Source organism: Colletotrichum orchidophilum, assembly GCF_001831195.1.
Source record: "Colletotrichum orchidophilum strain IMI 309357 chromosome Unknown Scaffold_53.1, whole genome shotgun sequence".
Lineage (NCBI taxonomy): Eukaryota > Fungi > Ascomycota > Sordariomycetes > Glomerellales > Glomerellaceae > Colletotrichum > Colletotrichum orchidophilum.
Genome location: NW_019173009.1, coordinates 164903 through 187114, shown reverse-complemented (window position 1 = coordinate 187114; position 22212 = coordinate 164903). Strand labels below are relative to the sequence as shown.

The 22212-nt window shown below is 49.9% G+C and overlaps 5 protein-coding genes across 5 annotated transcripts; 3 read left to right on the top strand and 2 right to left on the bottom strand.

Moving 5' to 3' along the window:
- Positions 1-456: 456 nt before the first annotated feature.
- CORC01_06875 (uncharacterized protein) lies at positions 457-2828 on the top strand (the record flags this gene model as incomplete). The annotated part of the gene is made up of 5 exons (XM_022618513.1): positions 457-839; positions 901-1519; positions 1584-1928; positions 1983-2114; positions 2184-2828. The coding sequence occupies 5 exons, from the start codon at positions 457-459 to the stop codon at positions 2826-2828; spliced, it is 2124 nt and encodes a 707-aa protein (XP_022474992.1).
- A 1739-nt stretch (positions 2829-4567) lies between these two features.
- On the top strand, positions 4568-6310 carry CORC01_06874 (uncharacterized protein; the record flags this gene model as incomplete). Its single annotated transcript, XM_022618512.1, has 2 exons — positions 4568-5264; positions 5319-6310. The coding sequence occupies 2 exons, from the start codon at positions 4568-4570 to the stop codon at positions 6308-6310; spliced, it is 1689 nt and encodes a 562-aa protein (XP_022474991.1).
- Positions 6311-6382: 72 nt separating this feature from the next.
- CORC01_06873 (uncharacterized protein) lies at positions 6383-6757 on the bottom strand (the record flags this gene model as incomplete). Its single annotated transcript, XM_022618511.1, has 2 exons — positions 6383-6556; positions 6623-6757. The coding sequence occupies 2 exons, from the start codon at positions 6755-6757 to the stop codon at positions 6383-6385; spliced, it is 309 nt and encodes a 102-aa protein (XP_022474990.1).
- A 1194-nt stretch (positions 6758-7951) lies between these two features.
- Positions 7952-9996, bottom strand: CORC01_06872 (uncharacterized protein; the record flags this gene model as incomplete). The annotated part of the gene is made up of 4 exons (XM_022618510.1): positions 7952-8053; positions 8105-8824; positions 8879-9433; positions 9511-9996. 4 exons carry the CDS (start codon positions 9994-9996, stop codon positions 7952-7954), a joined length of 1863 nt encoding a protein of 620 aa, XP_022474989.1.
- Positions 9997-16761: 6765 nt separating this feature from the next.
- Positions 16762-17667, top strand: CORC01_06871 (uncharacterized protein; the record flags this gene model as incomplete). The annotated part of the gene is made up of 1 exon (XM_022618509.1): positions 16762-17667. One exon carries the CDS (start codon positions 16762-16764, stop codon positions 17665-17667), a length of 906 nt encoding a protein of 301 aa, XP_022474988.1.
- Positions 17668-22212: the final 4545 nt, after the last annotated feature.

The following is a 22212-nucleotide window of genomic DNA, read 5'->3' as shown; positions in this document are numbered from 1 at the left end:
CCCTGATGTAACCTTGTGTCCCGCTCGAGGCAGAATCTACGAGTAATCGTTAAAGGTTGCCCGGTTGGCTCAAACTCCCCGTGCCATGTTACTCCCATGCCCCTCTGTGCCCACATCGCCCTATCCTTTTCGACACGTCGACATCCGACGCGATACCGGGCAAGTGCTACCCCTACTACCGAACCCGTGCTTCTCCTTGCCGGGCGGCTGTTGCACTTGTGCAATGTGCGGTGTCATATGGAGTGCGGCACCAAGTCTCCCCGAGGCGAACACCCCGAGCACCGCCTCAAAAAATATGAAAGCAAAGCAATTTCCAGGTTATTTTGTGATCGTCTTTAAGTCCACATGAATATGAACAAGCACTACATCCTCTACTCTGACCGTTTCACTTGCGGGAAAGTCTTCCAAATCGAAAAAAAAGAACTACGACGAGGACCCCCACCGCCCAAAGAGATCATGAACGAAGGGCAAGAAAGATTTTTCCTGGAAAAGCTTGCCGCTGCGCCTGAGTACCCAGACTCCCTCATCTGCCAAGACGAGCGACGTGCAACGCGCAAGGCGCGCGCCGAGCACTATGCCGATAGGAAACATCAAGTATTTGACGGGGATTCGGGGCAACGGGATAACCCGTTGATCATCATTGACTTTGGCATGGCTGAACCCCCGGCGGCGGGCCTTTTGGACGATGATTTTGCCAGCGAGAAGAGGAGTGGGAAGAAGGCCGACTTACACGTTGTACGCGGCATCGAGGGGCTACGAAACAAGCTGTCATGGCCGGACCCGAAGCAGGGCCTGTTGGGGCCCAGCCAACTCAAGAGAGACCCTCCAATACGAGTCGTGTAAGTCGTCATACTCCAAAGGAGCAAGCACAGAGCGAGGGGCACTAATGACAGCGAACAGCCTGCTAGAGCGCATGTGGCCGACTTCACTGCTACTGAACCTCAGCGAAGACGTCCTGCTGGAGATTCTCACTTACCATCAAGTCCCGGCTCACTTCCTAAGCTTCGTTACCAGCGGCGGCGACTCTTGGAGCTTCGCCAGCAGCATGAGCTTCGCGGGCTTCAAAGGCTGTACGACTACTCTCCCACCGGGTCCTGGACAACAACCGAGCCTGGCAGTGCTAGGTCGCAGCGGTAGGCACATTCAGGTCTGCCTCACTTTGTTCCGCATCTGTGAGTATCCTTTACACGCATTACCCGGAGACGTAGACCCTGCTCGGACGCCGCGGTGGGAGACGCACTCCGCGGCCGTGTACGTCCACTTTGACATCGTCGAGGGTACAGCGGTGTGGTTGCTCGCCAGCCCCCGATCATATCATCCGGAAAAGGGTAAAGGGACGCAGAACCTGCTTTGGAACACTTTGAAAGAGGGCATGGTGGATTGTATGGATGGCCTTCGGGCGCTCGACGTACCCGAGCGTTTCCGTATCAGTATTGACAATCTGCTTGCCGCTGCCGAGTGGTCCACCGGGATGTTTTCGCATCATGTGCAAGACACAGAGAAGAGGCTACATGACTTGGTAAGTCCGGCTCGCCGCATGTGAAGGGCGCAGCAGAGTCGACCTATGCTGAGATACAACCCAGACCGAGCCGTACGTGTATCCTTACGACGACGAGGAGATGGTGGACGACAGGGCAAGAGAATCAATACACGCCCAGGACCTCCGTAGAATGGCGTTTTTGATGGAAACTCGGCATCGCAGTGTCATGGAGGTTGAGAATAACCTTCGAGTTCTCCGCCGTCTCCGAGAGTTCTTCGTGGACGAGGTGGCCGAGCATCTCGGCCCTCTCAGAGATTCCCACGCCGATGAGATCCGGACGCACATCAAAGGCTTCGCAGAAAAGTTAACATCGAAAATCGCAGAGATCGAGGACTTGTTGGATAGGGCAACAGCATTGGACAAACTCGCAAGGAACAGAGAAGAATACGTTAGTACCGACTGAGCGTGCTAAATGAAGGGGGGCGACCACTGAACTGTCCAGATCCAACGGTTGCAAACGCATCACTCGACGCAGCAGATGAAAACCATAGCAGTGTTGACGGCGGATGACTCGTCTGCGATGAAGCAGTTGTCATTCATCACCCTGATCCTATTACCAGTTACGGTTGTGTCGGTACGTTAGAAGAGAGACAGAACCCGAATGCGCCGATCGGATTGTCTTAACCAATAATGTTTTATGCAGACCGTTCTCGGTACGGATATTGTCAAGTTTCAGGACCTTTCGAACGAAAACGGAAATGCCACCCGAAGCACGTCCGAAGGCCCCGTTCCGATGTACAACTTTTCTGTAGCAGCCTTCGGCACGTGGGCGGTTGCCAGCGTCCTCATGACAATCGCGACCTTGATTATTGTAAGGCCAGTAGGGAATGATAGGAGGCCGAGCGGTGGCAATGTAGGTGGCGGAAGCAATGGATCCCCCATGGAGAAGACATGGGTATCTCGAATGAAGGGACAATTGTCTCGTGCGTGGAATATTCGAGACAGGTTCGACTCGGCCGAGAAATCTTGGTCCAGCAAGGCCAGGTCACCAAGCCCCGCGGTCTCGGCACTCGCGACTTCGATACACACGGCTCCGACAGTTGTCAAGACGGCATCAAACTCGCGAGAGACTCCGTTGGTGGGTGTGGGCGCTCCCGTGCACGCCAAGTCCCCTCAAACTTGGACGTCGACGGGATGGTGGCTGGGGTATACTTGGGAGGAGTTGAGGCGCACTGCGAAGAATAAGTTGAACATGTCGGAGATGGCGACGACACCTCTACCGCGATGGGATAGTCGACGAGACGAGGGGCGAGAAGTTGGGCAGAAACCGCGGGGAGAGGATTCGTGAGTGCATGATGTCTTGGTATGTTGGTTCAAGGCACAAGGATATCCGGAAGGTAATTTAGATGGAAGGTAGGGTCGCATCGTCCCTGATTCGGGGAAATAGAAACGGGCGCGGCAGATTGAGACATGCGAGAGAGATCCCTTCGATCCTCTGCTACCCGCCGAATCTCCAAGGCCGCAAGGTTATGACTTACAGGTGACATACTCAGCTATCGTGAGCCGCGTCTTTGTTCTCGTGTTTTTTCATGCGGACCAATGCATCTTGTATCGACGTGCTCGAGGTAACCAGGATGATGGCATCATTAAGAGAGGGTGGCCGGGGAAGAGCGTCCGGTAATACCTAGGTAATAGATGGAAGAGACAAGATCACAACGTGGCAGTGCTTCCCCCCTCCGTACTCGTGTACGGACTGCCGTTTCTTTGAGCGAGCAGTTTCCCAGGTATTTGCCAGATCGAGGTACCTCAAGGCAGCGCTCAGGCCAAAAAAATACTAAAATAAGAAGAGAAAAAAAAAGGTTTTAGCGAATCAGTCCACTACAGCCAGCTGGCGGGCGATCGAGTGCGCCATAAAGGGTCCCCAGAAGCCACCTCACCTAGCCAATGTTCTCCAGGGGAAGCCCCATCACCCGAGGCAGGCGCCGTGCAGAGGTGGTGGCGGACCGGGAAGCTTGCGTGGGGCGCTTTCCACACTCTTGCCTTTTCTGGCCACACGACTGGCGGCGTACGGGAAGGAGTGGGCTCCGGCTCTTCCATCGACCGGCGACTTGATTGACGTCAGACGAAAAGATGCGGCGACTCGACTCAGCTCGACTAAGCTCGGTTACCTTTTCGATTCAAGCCAACAGGAAATACCAATGCAAAATGCGAGAGGTTCAAATGAAGGAGACCGAATGAAAGACCGAACCCCTTGTCTCTTAATTACAGTCGTCTGTTCCACTTTGCCCAATATCTCGCCCACTATCTTACACCCCGATACTTCATCCATCCTTGCCCGCATTACACTGCCATCTCATCCCCATTCTCCCACCTGCTACCTATTTGAGATCCCAGTTTTGTTTCCAAAGGGGCGAAACACATCTTGACTTGCCATGCCCTGTGGACGAGAGGAGCACGCACGCACTCACACGCACTCGCCCTCATCCATGGCACCCAGCTCACCCACACACGCCACACGTCGCATAACTTCGGGCCATCGCAATTCTGCTGCTCCGAGGCTTTTGAACCCTCGTTCCTTCCTAGGAAGCCTGACCTGCGCCATTTTAAGTCGATTGCGGGCTCTTGAACCACCCCGCTCTGTCCACTGACGATAACCGTACTCGGGTTCGGTTTGCAAAAGAGATCTGACGACTTGGTCCAAGCACGCCGAAAACTACGAGGGCATTGGATCAAATCTTGTGACATCCTGTTGCCAGACGTCGGAAGCATATCAGTTGTTCTGAAGAGGTTTCCAGAGTTTCTCATTTCTGTACCCTTGAGCCAGAGAACCCTAGCTCTGACTTCCGCTCCCGCTCCCGTTGCCTTTCGGTACTCGGAGAACTGGCGGTATCTAATGTAATTTCGTGTAGTTTTCGGGTCAGAGATATTCGCAGCTAGCTGCAACTGGTACTGGGTTAATTTATATAACCCGTCTCCCTTCCATCAACTTCCCTTAGCTCACCACCACCATTTGGGCAATCCAAGGGCCCATTTCCTGACACACAACCTCGCCTGCTATAATCGAAGCAATTTATCCAATCCCAGAACATGATGGCGGCCGACATCACCATGACTCTGGGTATTCCAGGCTTCACCGCACCAATCTTGGCGAACGCCACAAAGCCCAACCTCGCCAACATCAGCGCTCCCTTCCTTGCCACCATCGTTCGCGATAGCTACCGTGCCACCTTCAAAGCTCGAGTCGCCGCCGGCGAAGCACGACCTTTCGTAATCCCGAACGGCATATTTGCCAGTTTCATCGTCCCCATTCTTTACTTGACCTTTCCGCATACAAAAAGGCCATGGCTCTACAGGGCAAGGTGGCTAGTGCTCGCCTTCATCGTCATTTTCAATATCGACGTCTTACTAGACACCTCCAGCACCAATATGTCCGTGTCTTATACTAGCGGCCTGTCAGCGTTTTGGGGAATCCTGTCCAACTTCACCATGCTGGTGTTCACCGCACCTCAGTTCGACTACGAGAGAGTTGTTCGAAGGAAGGTGACGAGAGCTCTTCCAAGGACTCTCAGCAAATCCAAATCGCCCGCGGATCGCGCAGCCCCAACAAACGGACCCGGACTCAGGAAGCGAGCCGGCGGCAAGAAGAGAAAAGCCGATCGAGTCACTGCGCCCGAAGTAAACCTCAACGAGTACGAGTACTACTGGCAGGCTTTCCCAGAAAACGGATCCTTCTCAGAGCGACTGGGCTGGGTCATTGATCTCTATACCAATTTCAGGGGAGTCGGTAAGCAAGCTTTTTCGCCCATGCTTTAGAAACCTCCGTACTGACGTGAAATAGGTTGGACTTGGGCTGTTTCTTCGGTTCCCAGCCCAGCTCCCTCGGAGAAACCCGGTACGGGTGAGCTTGTCAAGATGGACACTATCCCGCTAGAAACATTCGTAGGATGCCAGACCTACAAAGACGAGAAAGAATTCTTGCGACGGAAGATCATCCCTATCGCATCATTGTATGTGATCCTCGACATCTTCAAGGTTGCCATCATGGAAGACCCCTATTTTTCACTCGGACCTAGCTCGTTGCCCCTTCCTGACCACCTCGCGGCTCTCCCACCATGGGCCCTATCCGTGTGGCGGCATGCCGCCGTACTGGGCGTTCTCTATACCTCGCTTATCATGGTCTTCGCTGTCCATGACTTATTCCAGTACTACGTGTTCAGCAAAGTCTTCCCCATGCGGGGTGAGCTGTGGCAGTACTCAACAGTATTCGGTTCCTTCACACAAATCCTGGACAGAGGCCTAGCTGGTTTCTGGGGGGCTTGGTGGCACCAGACCTTCCGACATACGTTCTCTGCGCCGGTCAGCTGGGCCGTGAACCGTGGTTATCTCAAAAAGGGGACGCGCAGCACAAAGGTAATCGGCATGTCGACTGCCTTCCTTCTCTCGGGTCTACTCCATAGTGCCGGAAGCGTCAGCGCGATTCCCGAGACCACGTGGTGGAAGCCGGCGCTCTTCTTCTGGCTGTCGGCGCTGGGAGTTCTCACTCAACAAGCATTCTGTACAGCCATGAAGCCTCAGATTACGAAGATGCCTCGCGCGCTTAGGAGAGCTGGGAATCTCATTTTTGTGTTCGCGTGGCTGCACATTACTGTCCGGCCGCTGGCGGACGACTTTGCTCAAAGCGGCCTCTGGCTCATGGAGCCCGTCCCCGTTTCGGTCGTGCGGGCCCTCGGCTTCGGACGCGGAGAGACATCGTGGTGGAAGCCTGACATGGAAGCCATTGGACACTGGCATGTTGGACAGCATTGGTGGGAATCTGGATTCAGCTACTAGAGCATCGGCGTAAGCCTCACCTCATGTTATGATACGACGAAGTCATGTGTTCGCTTCATTTATGTATAGACTTCAAGAGAGATATTCTTGTTCTTTTGCTTGCTGCTCCATCAATTCCGCGTCGCCATTCTCGTTGACGTGGACTGCGCCTCCTTTCTCCTGCTGCTCTGCAGGGCCGTTGACGGTGCGGAGATTCTCGAGCCCCTTATCCTCCTCAGATGTGAGTCGTCGCGGGATACTACATTCCTAGTGGTCGTTATCCTGTTCGTGATCAGCCTTGAACGTTTATCAATGAGGTGTAGGAACACGAACCAATCTGACTATGATGTGTCCGTGAGGAAACATTTGATTCAGGTACTCTTCTAAGACGGACTTTCCGAGGCCGCAAATGGGGGTTCTGAAAATGTAATACTTCCTCGAGAAAACAAAATTGCGTACGGCGTTCATTTTGTGGTTTCCTGAGTCTCTGTCACTAAGGTTCCTTGAGTGAAATTGTTCGGCGGTGATGCCGGGTGGGTTGCCGCTCACTTCTTTCTCTGCGGAGGGAAAGTCGAGGGTCGGGAGTGGTCGATTTTTCGGGAGAGGAAGGCGCTGTGATATTTAAAGGGGCCTTGCGTTCCTTGCTTATTCTTGATGATTCCTGACTCGGATTCAGAGGTGGTGAGTAGACAAATCGGTATCTATTGAGTTTTCCGGCGGTGTCAATGAGTTCGATGAGGTTATGGTGGCCAGAGATGGGGTTTGCCTGACTCCTTCCCCATTTGGATGACTGCAACTGCCATCCTGATCTTCATCTTGACCTTGTGAGAAGGAGCGTTTGAGCCGTAATCTGTCATTTCTTTGCAGTCGGATTGCTCAAATCTACCATGATTCGTGACTCTCTTATACTAAGTTACCAGTCGTTGAGTGACCGTAGTTTATTGCTACTTCGCGAGTAGTCCCGAAGTTTTGGGTGCCTTCTAGAAGCCTACCCGCCGTGTCTGAGATGTTCAGAAGCAGCATATGGCAGCGCAATATTCAAGGGTAACAAAAGTCGAGCTCATGCTTGGATCCAGCACTACGAATCGTCTTCACCTCTCTTCGCCATTTCACAATCAGCAGAGCAAGGAGTCATAGTCAAACCTGGCATTATACGTCACACAAGCGAGGCTGATGCTTATGATGGAATATGCTTGATCGCTGCATACTACTAGAGCCTGAGTACCTAGCTTAAGCAACCCTATGAGCCCTCTGAGGCAAATCGAAAAGAAAGAAAGGGGTATCTCAGCCGAAGAAGAAGCCATCCCAACCTGATCTGTCCTCAACTTCCGCCGTTTTCAACGCCAGTCTGGCCAAATGCAATGAGAGAGACGAGTATCGCCTAAAACCCAAACCCGGACCACAGTCAACCCGCGGACCAGTCTTCAGCTAGCCGAAAGTGAAGAATGTCAGGTCCGTGACGTAAAAGAAAATAATCAAAGGTCGATCGAGGGGGCACGGAGCCAAGAGAAACCCAATACCCAACCTAACCCAAAAGACGCGGAACCCAAGGCCGATAATAAAACCAAGCCGGGAAGCAAAATTGCGACTCGAAGAGATGCAGCTTTTGGTGTAGAAGTAATAGTAAGAGCATCTCGGTGCCAGGCGGTAGGTACCTCCGCGTTACTCGCCGCCAGTCTTCATGAACATCAGGAGATTGGCAAGGTGCACATCACGACCCTCGATGGGATAATTGAGGCCATCTTGAGCGACAGGCTTCACCTCCTTTTCAAGGTTAGCAGTAGTTCCAAGAATCTTCAGATTTGCACGACTTACATCGATACGGACACTGTTGGGGACAGTAGCAGTCTTTGACTGGATGTCGTAATCAGTTCCATCCAGCCAATTCTTCGTCAGAGAGCCGTCAGCAATGCCGAGGTTGGAGGTAATAACGTTGGCATAGCCGCGCAGGAGCTGAATCGCAGCCAACTCCCCGTTCTGGCGCTTCATCTGGGTCAAGGCAATATTGGTGACCCACGCACTGTGAATCACCTCACGAAGCACAAGATCATACTGCTGGTGGGTCTGGACACCACTTTTGGCAATGTGAAGCTTCACCTTGTTCTGGATCGCGTTCATGAGGCCGGCAATGTTAGTGGTGACAAGGAGGCGGCTGACCGCGCGCTCCTCGGGGGTGCTGACAGGGGCAACGGGCTTGAGCGGAGCCTGAGCCTGAGCCTTCTCGGGAACACCGGCAGTGCCAGCGGACATGGAGCTCATGCTAGATGTGGGAGAAGGCATCTTGTTGGTGTTTTGGCGCTTGGACGCCGGAGCCTGCTCGGCCGTAGCCGCACCACGCTTGTTATCGGTCGCAGGGCTGGCGACAGTGTGAGACTGGGTGACTTGAGCCTCGCCAGCGTGAGAGGTCTTGGCCTTGTAGGCGGCACCGGGGTGAAGCTGAGGCAGGCCGCGGTGACGGTAGCCCTCGCCGTACTGGGGGGCGTAGAGATAGGCGCTGCCGCCCTGAACCTGACCCTGCTGGGCATAGCCATAGTCCTGGGAACCATGTATGAGTGAACGGTCATAGTATAGAGAGGGGTTTGACATTACCTGGATGTTCTTGAAAGACGAATCGCGGTGGCCGAGACGCGCATTCTGACCAGCATTGGTCGGAACGATAAGGTCTTCCTTGGGGGGATGAGTCTTCTTCACCTCCGGGACATTGGAGACAATGATCTCATCCAGGGCCTCTGGCTCCTTCTTGACGTTGGCGTTACGCATCTTCTCGTACGTGTTGATGGCCGCGGCGCGAACGGGACGGGATTGAGCCAGACCGATGGGAGCGATGTTGGCGTCGGTGGCGACGTTGTCGACTTGGTTATTACCCTTCTTGAGACCAAGGGAAGGGGTAGAGCGCTTGCGACTGATCTCTGCGGGAGGGACGTACTCCTTGTCCGAAGATTTGTTCGAAGGAGCATCCATCTCGGCGAAATCGGAATCGGAACCGTGAGAGATCTTCTTGCCCTTCTTCTTGTTCTTCTTTCTGGGCTTCCTGGACTTCTTGCCTTTCGCGGGAGAAGGAATCTGAGCGTTTTCAGAAGAATTCTTCACCTTGGTGGGGGTAGAGAGAGTGAGGAACGAATTGTTGTCGAATGCGATGGTCGTCTATGGGAGAGGGAAGGAGGGGGGGAAATCAGCTTTTGGGTGTAAGAGGGAGGGGTGCGGGTGAAAAGCTGGCATACCTGCGTCAGATGACTGGCGGAGTCCTTTCCAAAGGCCTTGTCGCCCTTCTTCGAAGAGCTCTTGGTGGCAGAAGAATTGCCCTTGGTCGACGAAGCAGCAAGCGTGGTGGCGGGACCGCGCAGGATGGGGATGGCAGCAGATGGCAGACCACGAGCGAGCGAGCCGCCGGCGGAATCCAAGGTCGTGGCGGGCTGGTTCGAGGATGAGGCCTTCGCCCAGCTGAAATCGCCAACCTCATGGGGCACGTGGGATGGAAAACGCGAGATCTTGCCGTCAGCAACGCAGCCGCGGCAGACAGTGATTCCGCACTTGTTGCAGGTCTGATGAACGGCCTGGGCGCCGGGGAGCTTGTTGCATGAGTCGCAAGCGATCTCTGGAATAGGCGCGGGCTTCCAGTCATCGTGGGGGGCCGACCAGAACACGTCGTCTTCGCCCTCATTCTGGCCACCAACGGGCATGGACTGCGAATGAGTGTCCTTAGCCATGGATGACGGTGTTAGTGATTTCAATGACTATTGATTGTGATGGATAAGGAGTAAGCTTGTCGAGTTGAAGGTGTAGCGAATATTGATGGTCGAGCTGCAAGGAAGAGCTGGAGGTGTGGAGGTAAGAAACAAAAACTCGAGCTGTCGAGGGAAGAAAGAGAATCAAGTCAAACCGAAGGGGAGGGGAGGAGGCAACAAAAGTCCTGAGCTCCCGCCCTCCATGGAAACCCTCAATATCAAAAGGGCGGGTACAGGGAAAGGTGTGAGCTCCCGCCTCATGAAGAAGCCCTAACCACAAGGAGGACGGGAGCAGCTTGAGAAGGGTGAGGCTCTGCCCTCCAAAGAGACCCTCAATATCTACAGGGCGGGTGGGATGGGGTGAGCGCCCGCCTCGTGAGGAAGCACGCATCACAAGGAGGGAGATTGTGAGAAAAGGGGCGATCACTCGCCCTTCATGGAGACTTTGGGCATCGAAAGAGCAGTTGTAAGAAAAGGGGAGAGCTTCTACCATTCATGTCTACTGTCTATGTTAAGAGACTGAGGAGGAGGGAAGGGGATAGCTCCCATCTCAGACTCTTGATGTGAAGAGGGCTAGTACGTGAAAAGGGGTGTGCTCCCGTCATAGAGAGAACCACATCATACGGAGGGTGGGTGCAACATGGACAAAGGGTGGATTATCCGTTCTGTGGTAGAGACTCCGAGCCTCAATCAAGTGGCTGTCATGCTGAACAAAAAGCGAGCACCTCCCTCGTATTTACGTCCTAACATCAAAGGGTTAACATTGTGTACACATAAGGGGTTCTCGCCAATTTGAAAGAGAGAGATGTGACTTACTGTCCACAAGAAACCTTGATGCAAAGCGGTTGAGATGCTTTCCAGCAAAGGGTGGTGAGCTCTCGTCTCATGTATAAGCTCTGATTACAACTACATTGGATGAGTGGAGGCGGAAGATGTTGATATTTCATCTCGCTTAGACCGATTAGACAGGCTCTCGTGGTGTGTTTGACAATCAGTTAGAAGGAAATTTACATGTTCTGGGGCTTAAATGTGGCAGGACATTCATAGAGAATCCCAGGCAAATGGTGATTGTGGACAACTGGAGATGGATGATGCTCTCGGTATGTAAAGAGGAAGTCGAAGGAATTGAGGTCTGACCATGCCTTCAGGCCTTATGAGTGGCCAATTATTAGTTTTGAGCGGTGAATTAAGGGACTACCGTTCAGCACTGAAAGCTTCGCCTACTTGCGGGTACAACTTGATCAGAGAGAAACCATCTCGTCATGTGAATATAGAATCGGATAAGCTGAGCCTTGTTTGGGGCCAAAGATCGTTGAATATGAGAAATAAAATGTAGTAGAAGAATGTGGGGTTCTGCAAAATATGATCATGAGAAACGATACATATTAATCAGTATAAGACACGACTTCAACTCGCCATATTTCCCGTCGCCCAGAAGAGAGATCAACAGCCATTACGAAACCTTGGAAACCTGGGATGGAATATGGATTGAAGGAAGTCAAGCGTGAGAAGGACTGCGGTGACGATTACATGCAGGGTTTGAGACTCTGGAAACAATTGAGCACTGCTTCCAGCCTCGGAGATGCAGGCCTTCATCGGAAGGGCAAATGCGTTCCTTTGCTGTATTGAAACGGACGCATGTGGCACGTACTAGGGACCCACTTTCAAATTGTAAATCGAGCAATGTACGCAGTCGATGGATGAACGATGAGCAAAAGGTCTGGGACAGGCATGGCATACCCGGGAGTGCTTTTGTCATAGTTAGGGAGAACGATATCAGGTCTTAGCCTTGAGAGTGGCAAAGTGAGCATGCTTGAATAATAGACGAGACGGCAAACTTTTCGCCTTGATCGAAATATGCAGGTAGAAAGGTCAATAATATTAGGCGTGGAAATCAAGAGGTTGAGCTGACAACTTGTGTAGATACTACTTGGCGTGAATATTGCATAAGACAGGGACTTCATTGCCGTAGCATTTTATCCCCACTAGGTAAGGCGTAAGGGGGGGCAAATTACGACTTCCTTCTATTATGTGTAAGCTTGATGGAGATGGAGGTAGATGAATGACTGTTATAAGATACCAATATCTATCAGAAGTGTTTAGGACGGTGAAGGACCAGTGCTGCATACCAAGGGAGAGCCTGTAGAGCCTATAAGTTGTTGCCTGGTGCAGCAGAGCCGGCGTATTACACTGATACGATCACGAGAAGTCGTTAACCACTTGCGACTCGCCGGCAGGGTTTTGCGAGCAGGCTTTGACACCGTGACTTGAGTGAGGCAGTGGTCGAATGACACCGCACACTGAAGTTTGTGTACTAGAGAAGCTTGAACTCAATGACCTTGAGTTGAGTGGTACGTCGGGGGAGGATCAGAATTGTGTTGTCAAAAGTCACGTCTCATGCAAAAGAGGACAGTTGAAGTGGACGCCTAACCGGTACAATTCAGAGAAAGCAACATGATAGCAAAATGAGAACCCTGAGGGGAAAGAATTTGCACTGAGTGATTGAGCTTCTTCACCTTGCAACCTCGAGCAAGTCTTCTTTCGTGGTGGTGAATCCGTCGCACTGAGGTTCGAAATTTCTCGGATGCTGACCTGTTCTTCTATGACTGCAGTTGCGGAGACTGAACATGGGCACGCGCAAATGTATTTCAAATTGCAATCGAAAGTGCGGTGAGAATGTATGATATCTGAATTGCGCAAGCATCGGGGACTTGCTGTTGGATCATTTGCACTTGAGACCGATGGTTGAAAGTGGCTACGAGATCTTCCCGAGTCAAGCAGCGGGTTGAGCATGTCAACTCAGATTGCAGAAAAGTCGGCACTTGGAAAATGGTCGCTTACACCCGCGGTCAAAGCTTTGCGACGCGGGGGCGGGCGGGAGACATATCCGATGATGGACAGGTTGTGGATAGCCTGGAGTTGGACGTGTCCCGCGACCGATCGTTGCCAGGACGACTTTCGCCGTCGACTTTTGCGCAACGAAAGAGATTGGCTGGACGCCTGGAGGCGCAAGATAGTTACCATAGTGACCTGGGATGGGACTCGGGAGAGCACGGGAAAACGGGTAGGATCCACGAGAGGGCAGAATTTGCGCACAACATGGACGGGACGAATGGGGAAGGGGGCGGCAATCCCCAAGCTGTGACAAATGCCCACCTCTCTCTCTCTCTCCAGTCCCAGAAATGACTCCGCAGGATACCGCAGGACTGTCGGGGTCCAGAAGCCCTTTCTCGAAACAGAACGGTGGACTCTTTCTCACGAATCGGACGTGGACCACGGGACGAAATGCACGATTTGTGTGCGGAAGTTTAGGGAAAGTCCACGGGTGACGTTGGATATGGAGGGTACGTATCCACCGGGACCCACCGATAGGGAACCGGCGCACTGTGTCGAGTGAAACGGTCTGAAGGCGACTGGCCAATGGTGTGGGACATGCGCTCCCAGCAGCTCGTTCATTTGTCAATGGGAGCTGCAAGCAATTAAACGCGACCCCGCCAGTGGAGACGTGTCAAGCGCGTCAGACGCGTGCGGCTCGCGACGACGCGCCGACCGCATCGCAGAGTTTCGCAACGGGCACCGCCCACCTCTCTCTGGAGTTGCTCAAAGTCATTCGTGGCGCAATGCTCTGCTGGTTGAGGTTGAGTCACGGCGGCAATCGCGGGATTCCGCATCTTTGTTCCATGTGGTCGTTCCCCTTCACCTCTGACCTGGCGCTCTCTCATGTTTCTGCAAGTGCTGAAGCCGATTTATGTAAGATTCGATGGTTCGGGCAATCTTTGACGATTCCGAGCCTGGCGTTATCCGTCTATTTGGACTAGAGAAAGCCAATGGTTGACATTTTCCAATTTTGCCTTTTGACAGTAGTTCAAAGTGAGTGTGGGAAACTGAGAGACCGCCCTTGTCGGAATCGCGAAAGTTGGAAGAGGCGGGGCAGGATAGAGCGGGTATACCCACGTTTCTGATGCAAGCCATTAAAGACAGCCCCTCTTTGTGTCCAGGGCGCCTGGCATGCGGAGCACGAAAGAGGATGTCGAACCCTCGTGGTGGCGCGCCGCTCTTCGTAACAATGCCACCACCACTGAGAATACCACCACCACACCGCCATCTCACGCGCTCTTGAATACCTCGTGGCTACCTCGACGGTGGTCTCGCATCACAGAGAAGGAGGGTCATGAGGTCGTTAGATGGGGACATGAGAGGCGGGCGTTTCGGAAGCAATGAACCGACCTCCATGGTCAGGAGCACGATCGAGTCATGCGCCACCTCGTCCACAACTTACAAGGTAGGGTTCGGCCATTTTGTAGGTACTCCGTACAGAGTAGCATGCCTGCGAAACAAGCTTCAGGAGGAATTCGGTAGGCCTCTCAAGATTTGATTACGACTTGTAAGCCGGGAGAAGGCGGTATCTGGAATTAGAGAATCATGATGTCGTTGGGGGCCGATCGGAACGTGTCGCAAAAGACGTTGAGCCTGGCTCTCAGGGATCGCTCGAAACCCGAGGCCACTGGAGGGAGCACAGACGTGAGCCGCTGAAGCCCCAAGCCTTGATCTCTTTGTGCAGTCCTCTGCATATCTCAATGGAGATGGTCAATGGTGATTGGTAGGTGGCACGGCATGAGGAGTACGTTTTCCCTTCACAGCCTGGCTGAGGGAGCACGAGCGTAGAGACCTTCTGATAATCCCAAGCAATCATCTGCTCTCTTCTGTTTTGCCTCCATGTTGCAGATGAACCTTTGAAGCAATCGTAGAAGCCTTAGACAGACGCGGAGGCAGAGTGAGTCTTGATTAACAGTAGGCAATATTGCAGGGCCGAATCGATTACAAGTCAGTCATTGGCAGAAGCAATCGGCGCCTCGAGCGTGGAAGAGTACGGAACCCGTGACTCGAGCTAGACTCTACAGAGACTGAGATGATGGCCGGCCGTCCGTGTGTCCCATTGTGTGGGAGTTTGACAGAAGGGAGGGCGCGAGCCGCGTTTCCTTAGCAGTAAAGTCTGAGCGAATGCAGTAAGCCAAAAGCGGAAGAGCAGATTTTCTCTACATACTCACAGGCTTCTCAATAGGAGGGGGATTTCAAGCTGAGGTGGATCGATTTCATGGACGGAGTGAGCCAGGATAGAGGAGGCAAATTCCGTGGAAGACGATGTCTCGCATGTCTTGCAGCTCTGCTCTCGGCCGGAGAAGCCTAGGGAGATGTATGATGTCTACTGGGTTCAAAGGCTGTAATTGGGCAAAGGGTGCGCGAGATGAAGCAGAGACAATAAAGATGAATGGTCATGTCCCTTAGTCCAGCGAGCACCTTGCATGAACAGGAGGAGAGACACCAGAGATGGAGAAAGTGTAGGGTTGGCAAGACAAATAGGAAGAAGCAAGGAGCAACAAAAGAGCCGACGGTATTACCTTTGGCCGGGACGAGGTGGGACAAGAGATCAGAGTCACTCAAACCAGATGGCCAAGAAGGGGGATCGATGGTGAGTTTCTTTGCTATTCCGAGTTGACCCTTGCAGATCGGCGAGTATGGATGCCCGAACGTGAGAGGAGAGCTACTGCAGGTCGCTGAGGGATGGATGAAAGAGGTGTGGGAGGGAGGGCGATGGATGAAAGAAAAGAAGCAACGCCGCCGTCCCAGACTCGAGGTACAGCCCGAGGCGATTGAGACGCAAGATGGGTTCTACGAGACAGTGTGGGAGAAGTCGAGATGGCATACTTGTTCGCGTGGCGTGGCCAGCCATTCGACCACGGAAGGCTACCTCGACCGTACCGGCCGTCCTGATGAGGCGAAGTAATTCATATTGCAGACTGTTTTGGGGGTTCCGATTATCACCATCGACCACCTCATGCCAGATGAGGTGCAACCTTGTCTACCCCGTTCTGTGAGAGAACAGTAAAGTGCATCATGTCTTTTAGGGCTATGACTGATGTACCACCGAGTACCTTACATAGGTACGTTACCTCATGGAGGAAACTGGAAGGGACGACGACATGACGGAAGGGTCGGTCTGAATGAAGCTCGGACCCTCATCCTCCCACGCCCATTAAAATCCCTGGCAAAAGTGATACGTATCTCGGGTGCTCTAGTCAGTGAAAGAGCACGCATCGGGACACACGTTGGCAGGCTTTCAAACACTGTGATACCCACACCAGGCGACCACGGCCCAAGCTACCTTAGGTACCTTACTTGCAGCATGCAGTTTGTGTGCCCACCCCAGCCAGTGAACGGACCCTGTCAGGTGGCCCACTCTTGACTCCAGCGCACTAGGAAAGCCCATTTTCGCCCTTGCCAGACACAGGGACTATTAGTCCCCCCCCAATGAGCCTGCAGTCCTCCGCCGTCCCTTCTGCCACCTGCCACTCTGCCGCCATCCAGGTCCCAGCCAACCTAACTACCTACACTTCCCTTCCTTCTACCCTCCCGTCTCCCGCCCGAACTTCCTCACCGACATACCACACTCTCGCACACATTATTGCTTCACCCGCATTCCTCTCCCTCATTGCAGAAAAGAGACGATCCTGTGATTCAATATTCGAACAATTATCACTCTAATATCCTCGCCCTTAAGACCCTTCGCCCGCTCCCTACAATCCGCCGGCGCATTCCAACCCTCCTCGCTCTCTCTCCCGTCGCATAGTCGCGCACAGTCGCAAAAGTCTTCCCGTCGCATACCAAACACCTCACCTACTGGTCATCGCATCGCGCAACACCCAATAACCAACGAGCGCATACCAACCCCCGGTCAAATCGTCCAAGATGCTCATGCCATCCGCCTTCTCATGCGACCCGTCGCAGCCACCCCTCACCCGCCTCCAGGCATCTCTCTTCGCATCGCCCCCGTCGAGCCCTCCGACGCTGTCAACTAGCAGCGGCTTCGGCCAGCTCTTCGACACCTGCCGTTCTCTCCAAGCCCTCCTCTCGTCGCCTCAGCACCAGAACATCTCCAATACCACTCCATCGTACGAGGCGCAGCAGAACTATCTCCCCACGCCATCCCAGCTTCCCACGCCGCCTCTTGCCCACGCGCCTCCTCCTCTCAAGCTGCGCCTGCGCTCGCGCGCAAAGCAGGATGGCACCATCAACAACGACCACCTCCCACGCAAGCGCATCGTAAAGCGCGCGCCGCCACGAGGCGTGAACAAGCGCCGGCGCGCGGCTGATGACGAGACGGGTCGCGATGATGCTTTCCTCACAGATGAGGACGTCGAGAGCGACCTCGATATTTCGTCGCAGCGTCAGTCGTTCGAAGCCTCCAATACCAACCCCATCCCGTCCGCCCCATCCACACCTAAGCGCGCGCGCATCGCACCAGAGGTGATTCCTCTCGGCCTCGAGCGTTCCGACTACCACACGTTACACCTGCTTAATGGCGACGGCGTAAACATGAACCACAGCAGCATGGAAGAAACACAAGGCTCGAACGTGGAGGTCGAGGCCGACGGAGAGCCATGGAGCGCCGAGGAGGATAGGATCCTCGTCGAGCTCGTGCTGGAGAAGCTGAAGCTCTCCAAGACGGAATGGCAGGATTGTGCGCGCAGCCTGGGCAAAGACCGGAACTGCTTGTCGCGGCGGTGGAAGAGCCTTATGGTGCAGGGCGACGTCGGCCTCAAGGGAGGCCGGAGGAGTAGCCGCAGGGCCAAGCTTCACGGCACCTGGCGGTGATTGAAATTGACTTTGGCGTTATGGTCGACGATCGGAGAAGTTGCCTTTTTTTCACTTGTCTTGGGGCTCGAATGTGGCGTTTACAAGTACCCAACGGTCAGAGCCCGGAAACGGCTCTTGTGGGACATTTTAAGAGCGGCTATACAGCGCCTCATCTCGCGCTTGATCTCGAGCTTGGAACTAGCTTTTGAGTTGGGCATCTCGTTTTCTTTTGTTTCTCTTCTCACGTTCGAGAGTACCTTATCCACCAGAGAGCTCATTGATATCTCGTCCTGCGAGACATCCTGAAGCCTTTATTCGCCCTATTACAGAGAGGCCAAATATAAAAAACTTACATACACACACAATTTTGACGTACTTTACATTCCCGTGACCCAAATTTGCAGCAACTGAGATGGGCCTTTCTTTTACATGACGTGCATTGATAGCCCGCCATCCTCACTTGATATCACGACGACATGATACTTGGTATCAGTTTGGGACATGCAGCCGCGCCATCCAAGTCCGCATGCGCATGTCTGTCTGTCACGTACGTCCTTGCCGGCCACCATCATCGCATACCTTTCAAGGCAGGTAGGTAGCACTGCACTAGGTACCCGCCCTGTCGCACCCGAGCTGCCAAAGGAGCTGTCAACCCAAGCCCCCTTTCCCCCATTTGTCCCAAGCGCAGCCGTTTTCTGGCCGCTTGGACGGCGCCCGCTTCCAATATTCTCTATCTTTATCCACTTAACTTGACCTGTCTGTAGCAGCACCAATCTAACAGACAATGTCAGTCGCGCAGGCTCGCGCGCGCAGGCAGCGCAATGTGCGCTGCTGCTTCTCTTCCCCCGGTCCCCCGCCCCCGCCCCAACCTCCCTTCCGGATTGTCACTATCGCCAGGCCAGATTGCGATAGTTGTTTCGGTAGCGCGGTCAATCTTGCCGCCCTGTCGTCATGGTGCTCCAAGGTATGGTGGGAGGGCCCGTGTGGTGGGTGGCTGGTCTGCGCGTGGTTGGGGAAGCATCGCCAACTTGAACCAACATCCCCTGTCCCGTCCCAATTCCGACGCCTACCTAATTACTACCTACTGCGAACGCATATCTAAACACTCACACAACTTTCTCAGTTTCGCTTCTCCCGGGACAAAATCTACCCTACCAGCTCAGCCCAGGATCTCTTCCGCACGATGCAAACGTCGCTACCTTGAGACAGAAGACCGAGGTGCCCAACGAGCAGCAGCGATCGTGAGACGCAAGGGGTGGCTGGTGTTATCGATAGTACCTGAACTCCACTGAACCAACACGAACGTACCGGGGAGTATAGCCTCTGACCAACCACCACCCTCCGGTCCCTCCCAACCTCTGAAACGGACCAGATGGACTCTTTTAGGAGGGTTGTGGGAGCTTGAAAGTTGTCCGAGAGGGGGGAACGGGATCAGGCGGGACAAGCCCTCTGGCGAGCCCTGTAGTGCGAACCCTCCTCCCCAGGGCTCCCCCCTCCATCCGCGCCAGCTGAACCTATCGGCTCGCCGATGTGCCTGAATCGTTTCCCGTGGCCACCCCTTCGAGGCCTGTCTCAGGTGCCGAGGTCGACGGCTGGACTTACATGTGCGACAGCAGCTTGCGGCAGGGACAACCTTAGAAGTGAGCAGCAAACGTTGCAGTTACCTCTACTTTATGCAGTAAAAGCTGTAGATCGACGAGTAGGACGGAACGTTATATCTCTCATCCCCTCTCCCTATTTCCCGATCTGTCTCGCCAAGGGATCGTAGGTTGCTATTGCTTCGTCGTGCTTTTATGTGATTGGGCAAAGCAAAGCGCCAATTTTAAGTACAGAAGTAGGCAGATGCCCTGCTGAGTAAACTTAAAATTAAGAGGCCCTATCTATAGGTCTTTTTATTAGGTATAATATGTTAGATAATGCATTGGTAATGCCTTGCTTTTTTGGGATGCGTTTTTGGGAGGGTGTGCCAGGCGCAGCTTTCCAAAAGCAGCTTTTCTGCGACCCCTATTGTTGGGGTACGCTTTTGTGTGTAATGGAGATCTTACTTTATTAATACTATTCTGCAAAGTGTCTACACCCTTATAATACGAATATCTATAATAGTCTATACGTTAACACTAACTATCCACAGTTAGGTAGCAATATCCCCCTAACATAAAATTACAACGCCCTCGCTATAAATATTAATTTAATTTATAAGATAAAGAAAACTCCATAGTAAAAAAAAAATCTTAGCAATATCCGTCGTCTCTAATTGTCCTAAATCATTATTATCCCAAATTATTAAAATATAGTTTCTTCGCCGCATTTATAAATAAAAATATAATATCCTAAAAGTAAAGTGCAAGCATCGCCTTATAATTTAGCATTTAAGTCTATCAAAAAACGCCAGCAAATTAATTAACGTTCGTTTTCTTTAATTATACCGTCGACTATTTTATTAACGTATTTCATTAATACTAACTAACCTTTATTTATAAATTCTATTAATAAAAAGTTTAAATGAGAACAGTTTTCTATCGTCATAATAATATTAATTTTAAAAGCGAAAACATAAAATTCTTCTTTAATTTATAAAACGTTTAATAATTTTATCGTCGTAAAAGTTAATATAATAAGAGTAAAATCGATTTTTGGAATAACAAGTCGTCCTCGGTTATATACGTTCAGCAATTAATCCAAGTTATCGTTAAGCATTGTCGAGTAGTATACTCATAAATATTCAAATAGGTTTATTTATATTATATAGTCGCCTTATAATACGGGAGGGTTAAAATTAAAAAAGAGAATAGTTATAATTACTTATTAAAATATTAATTATTTTTTTTTACGGTCGCGAACTTTTTTATAAACTAAATATAAAAAAAAGTTATTATTTTTTTAAGTCTACATAGGCGTTTAGTATATATTATCTAAAATAAAGAATTTCTTATTAATCAAAAACACAACGTTATTAAAATTATAGTTAAAAATATCTATTATAACGTCTAATACGATATAATATTTATTTAATAAACGATTTTTATTACGTAAAGTTGGGCGAGGGTAGTTGTAACAGGCAGGTCAACTAAGTATAAAAATAGTGCTCTCAAAAAATAAGTCTCGTATCAAACAAAAGCTGAATCTTAGCCTTCCGCTACTAAATAGCGAAAAGCTAGTTAAAAAAAGCCCCCTCTAACTAAAACGAGGCCTAAATAATCTATAGCGTTTTATACTATACCGACTTTATAATAACTATACCTACCTAAAGTAATTATTTTTAATTAACGTATAGACTTTTTAATATAATAGAAAATCTCTTAGCTAACTAACTAATCCCCTAGGATTTAATAATTAAATATTTTAATTATTTAATAACTTATATAAATAATTTAGGTTATTAATCCCGTTTTTAAAAGCGGTTATTATAAGGATATTTCTAATTTCTTTTTTATTTTATATTTTTAAATAATCCTTTTTCTATAAATATTTTTATTTTATAGCCTTTTTTTTTCTAAACTTTTACTTTATTAACGTTTTTTATTAACTTTTCATAATAATATCCTTAGCCTCGTTTATTAATTAATTAATTCCTTTTTTTATAATAATTTTTAATAAATTCCTTAACTTTTTGCTTTTAACATTATTATATTTTATTATAATCGTAATAACGACTTTAAAAAAAATTTAATATAAAAAATAAAGGCTTTTTAAGACGTAGCCTCTTTTTCCTTTATAATTCGTTTAAGTCCCTTAACCGAATTAATAATAAAAAGCCGACGTTTAAAAAAAAACATAATAATTATAAATCTAATAAATACTAGGATAATAAAAAAATACGTAATATTAATAATAATAATAAAAACGAGATTATTAACCAAAAAAATAATAAAAATAAAATAAATAATAATAATTAAAATAAGCATTAGGATAAAAAAGAGTCTAAATAAAAAAAGGTCCGCAGTAATACTAATAAAAAAAAGTAGAATAGCTTAAATAACTTTAATAATATAGTATTACGACCCAACACGCATTTCCAAACTAGGGCCCTACCCCACAAGACCTACGGCGGCTACTATATTATATATATAATAATAAAAACTTAAACGGCCCCTTTTAAAATAAAAGAATTATAAATAAGTTATATAACTATGATTATATAATAAAATAAAAAACAAACGCTTATTAATAAATAAAATAAATAATTATAAAAATATAAAATAAACGACTATTTAATAAATAATCGGATAATAATAAATAAAATATTATAAAAAATATATTTATAATTAAAATTTATATATAAAATAGCCCGAGCTAGGTTTAAAAATAGACTTTTATAGCTTTTTTAATAATTAACTTCGTATTAAATCTTATAATTACTTTTAATTATTTTTATTAAAAACTTATTTAATAAGATTACGATTAATTATTAAAGTTTTATTTATTTTATAATTTATAAATAATAGCCTTTTTAAAGCTATTCTTACGACGATTATTATTTACGAATATCGTAGCCTTGACTTCTATTAACACAAACTTTATTACGACTAGCCGATCGTAATATATAGACCCTAATCCTAAGGA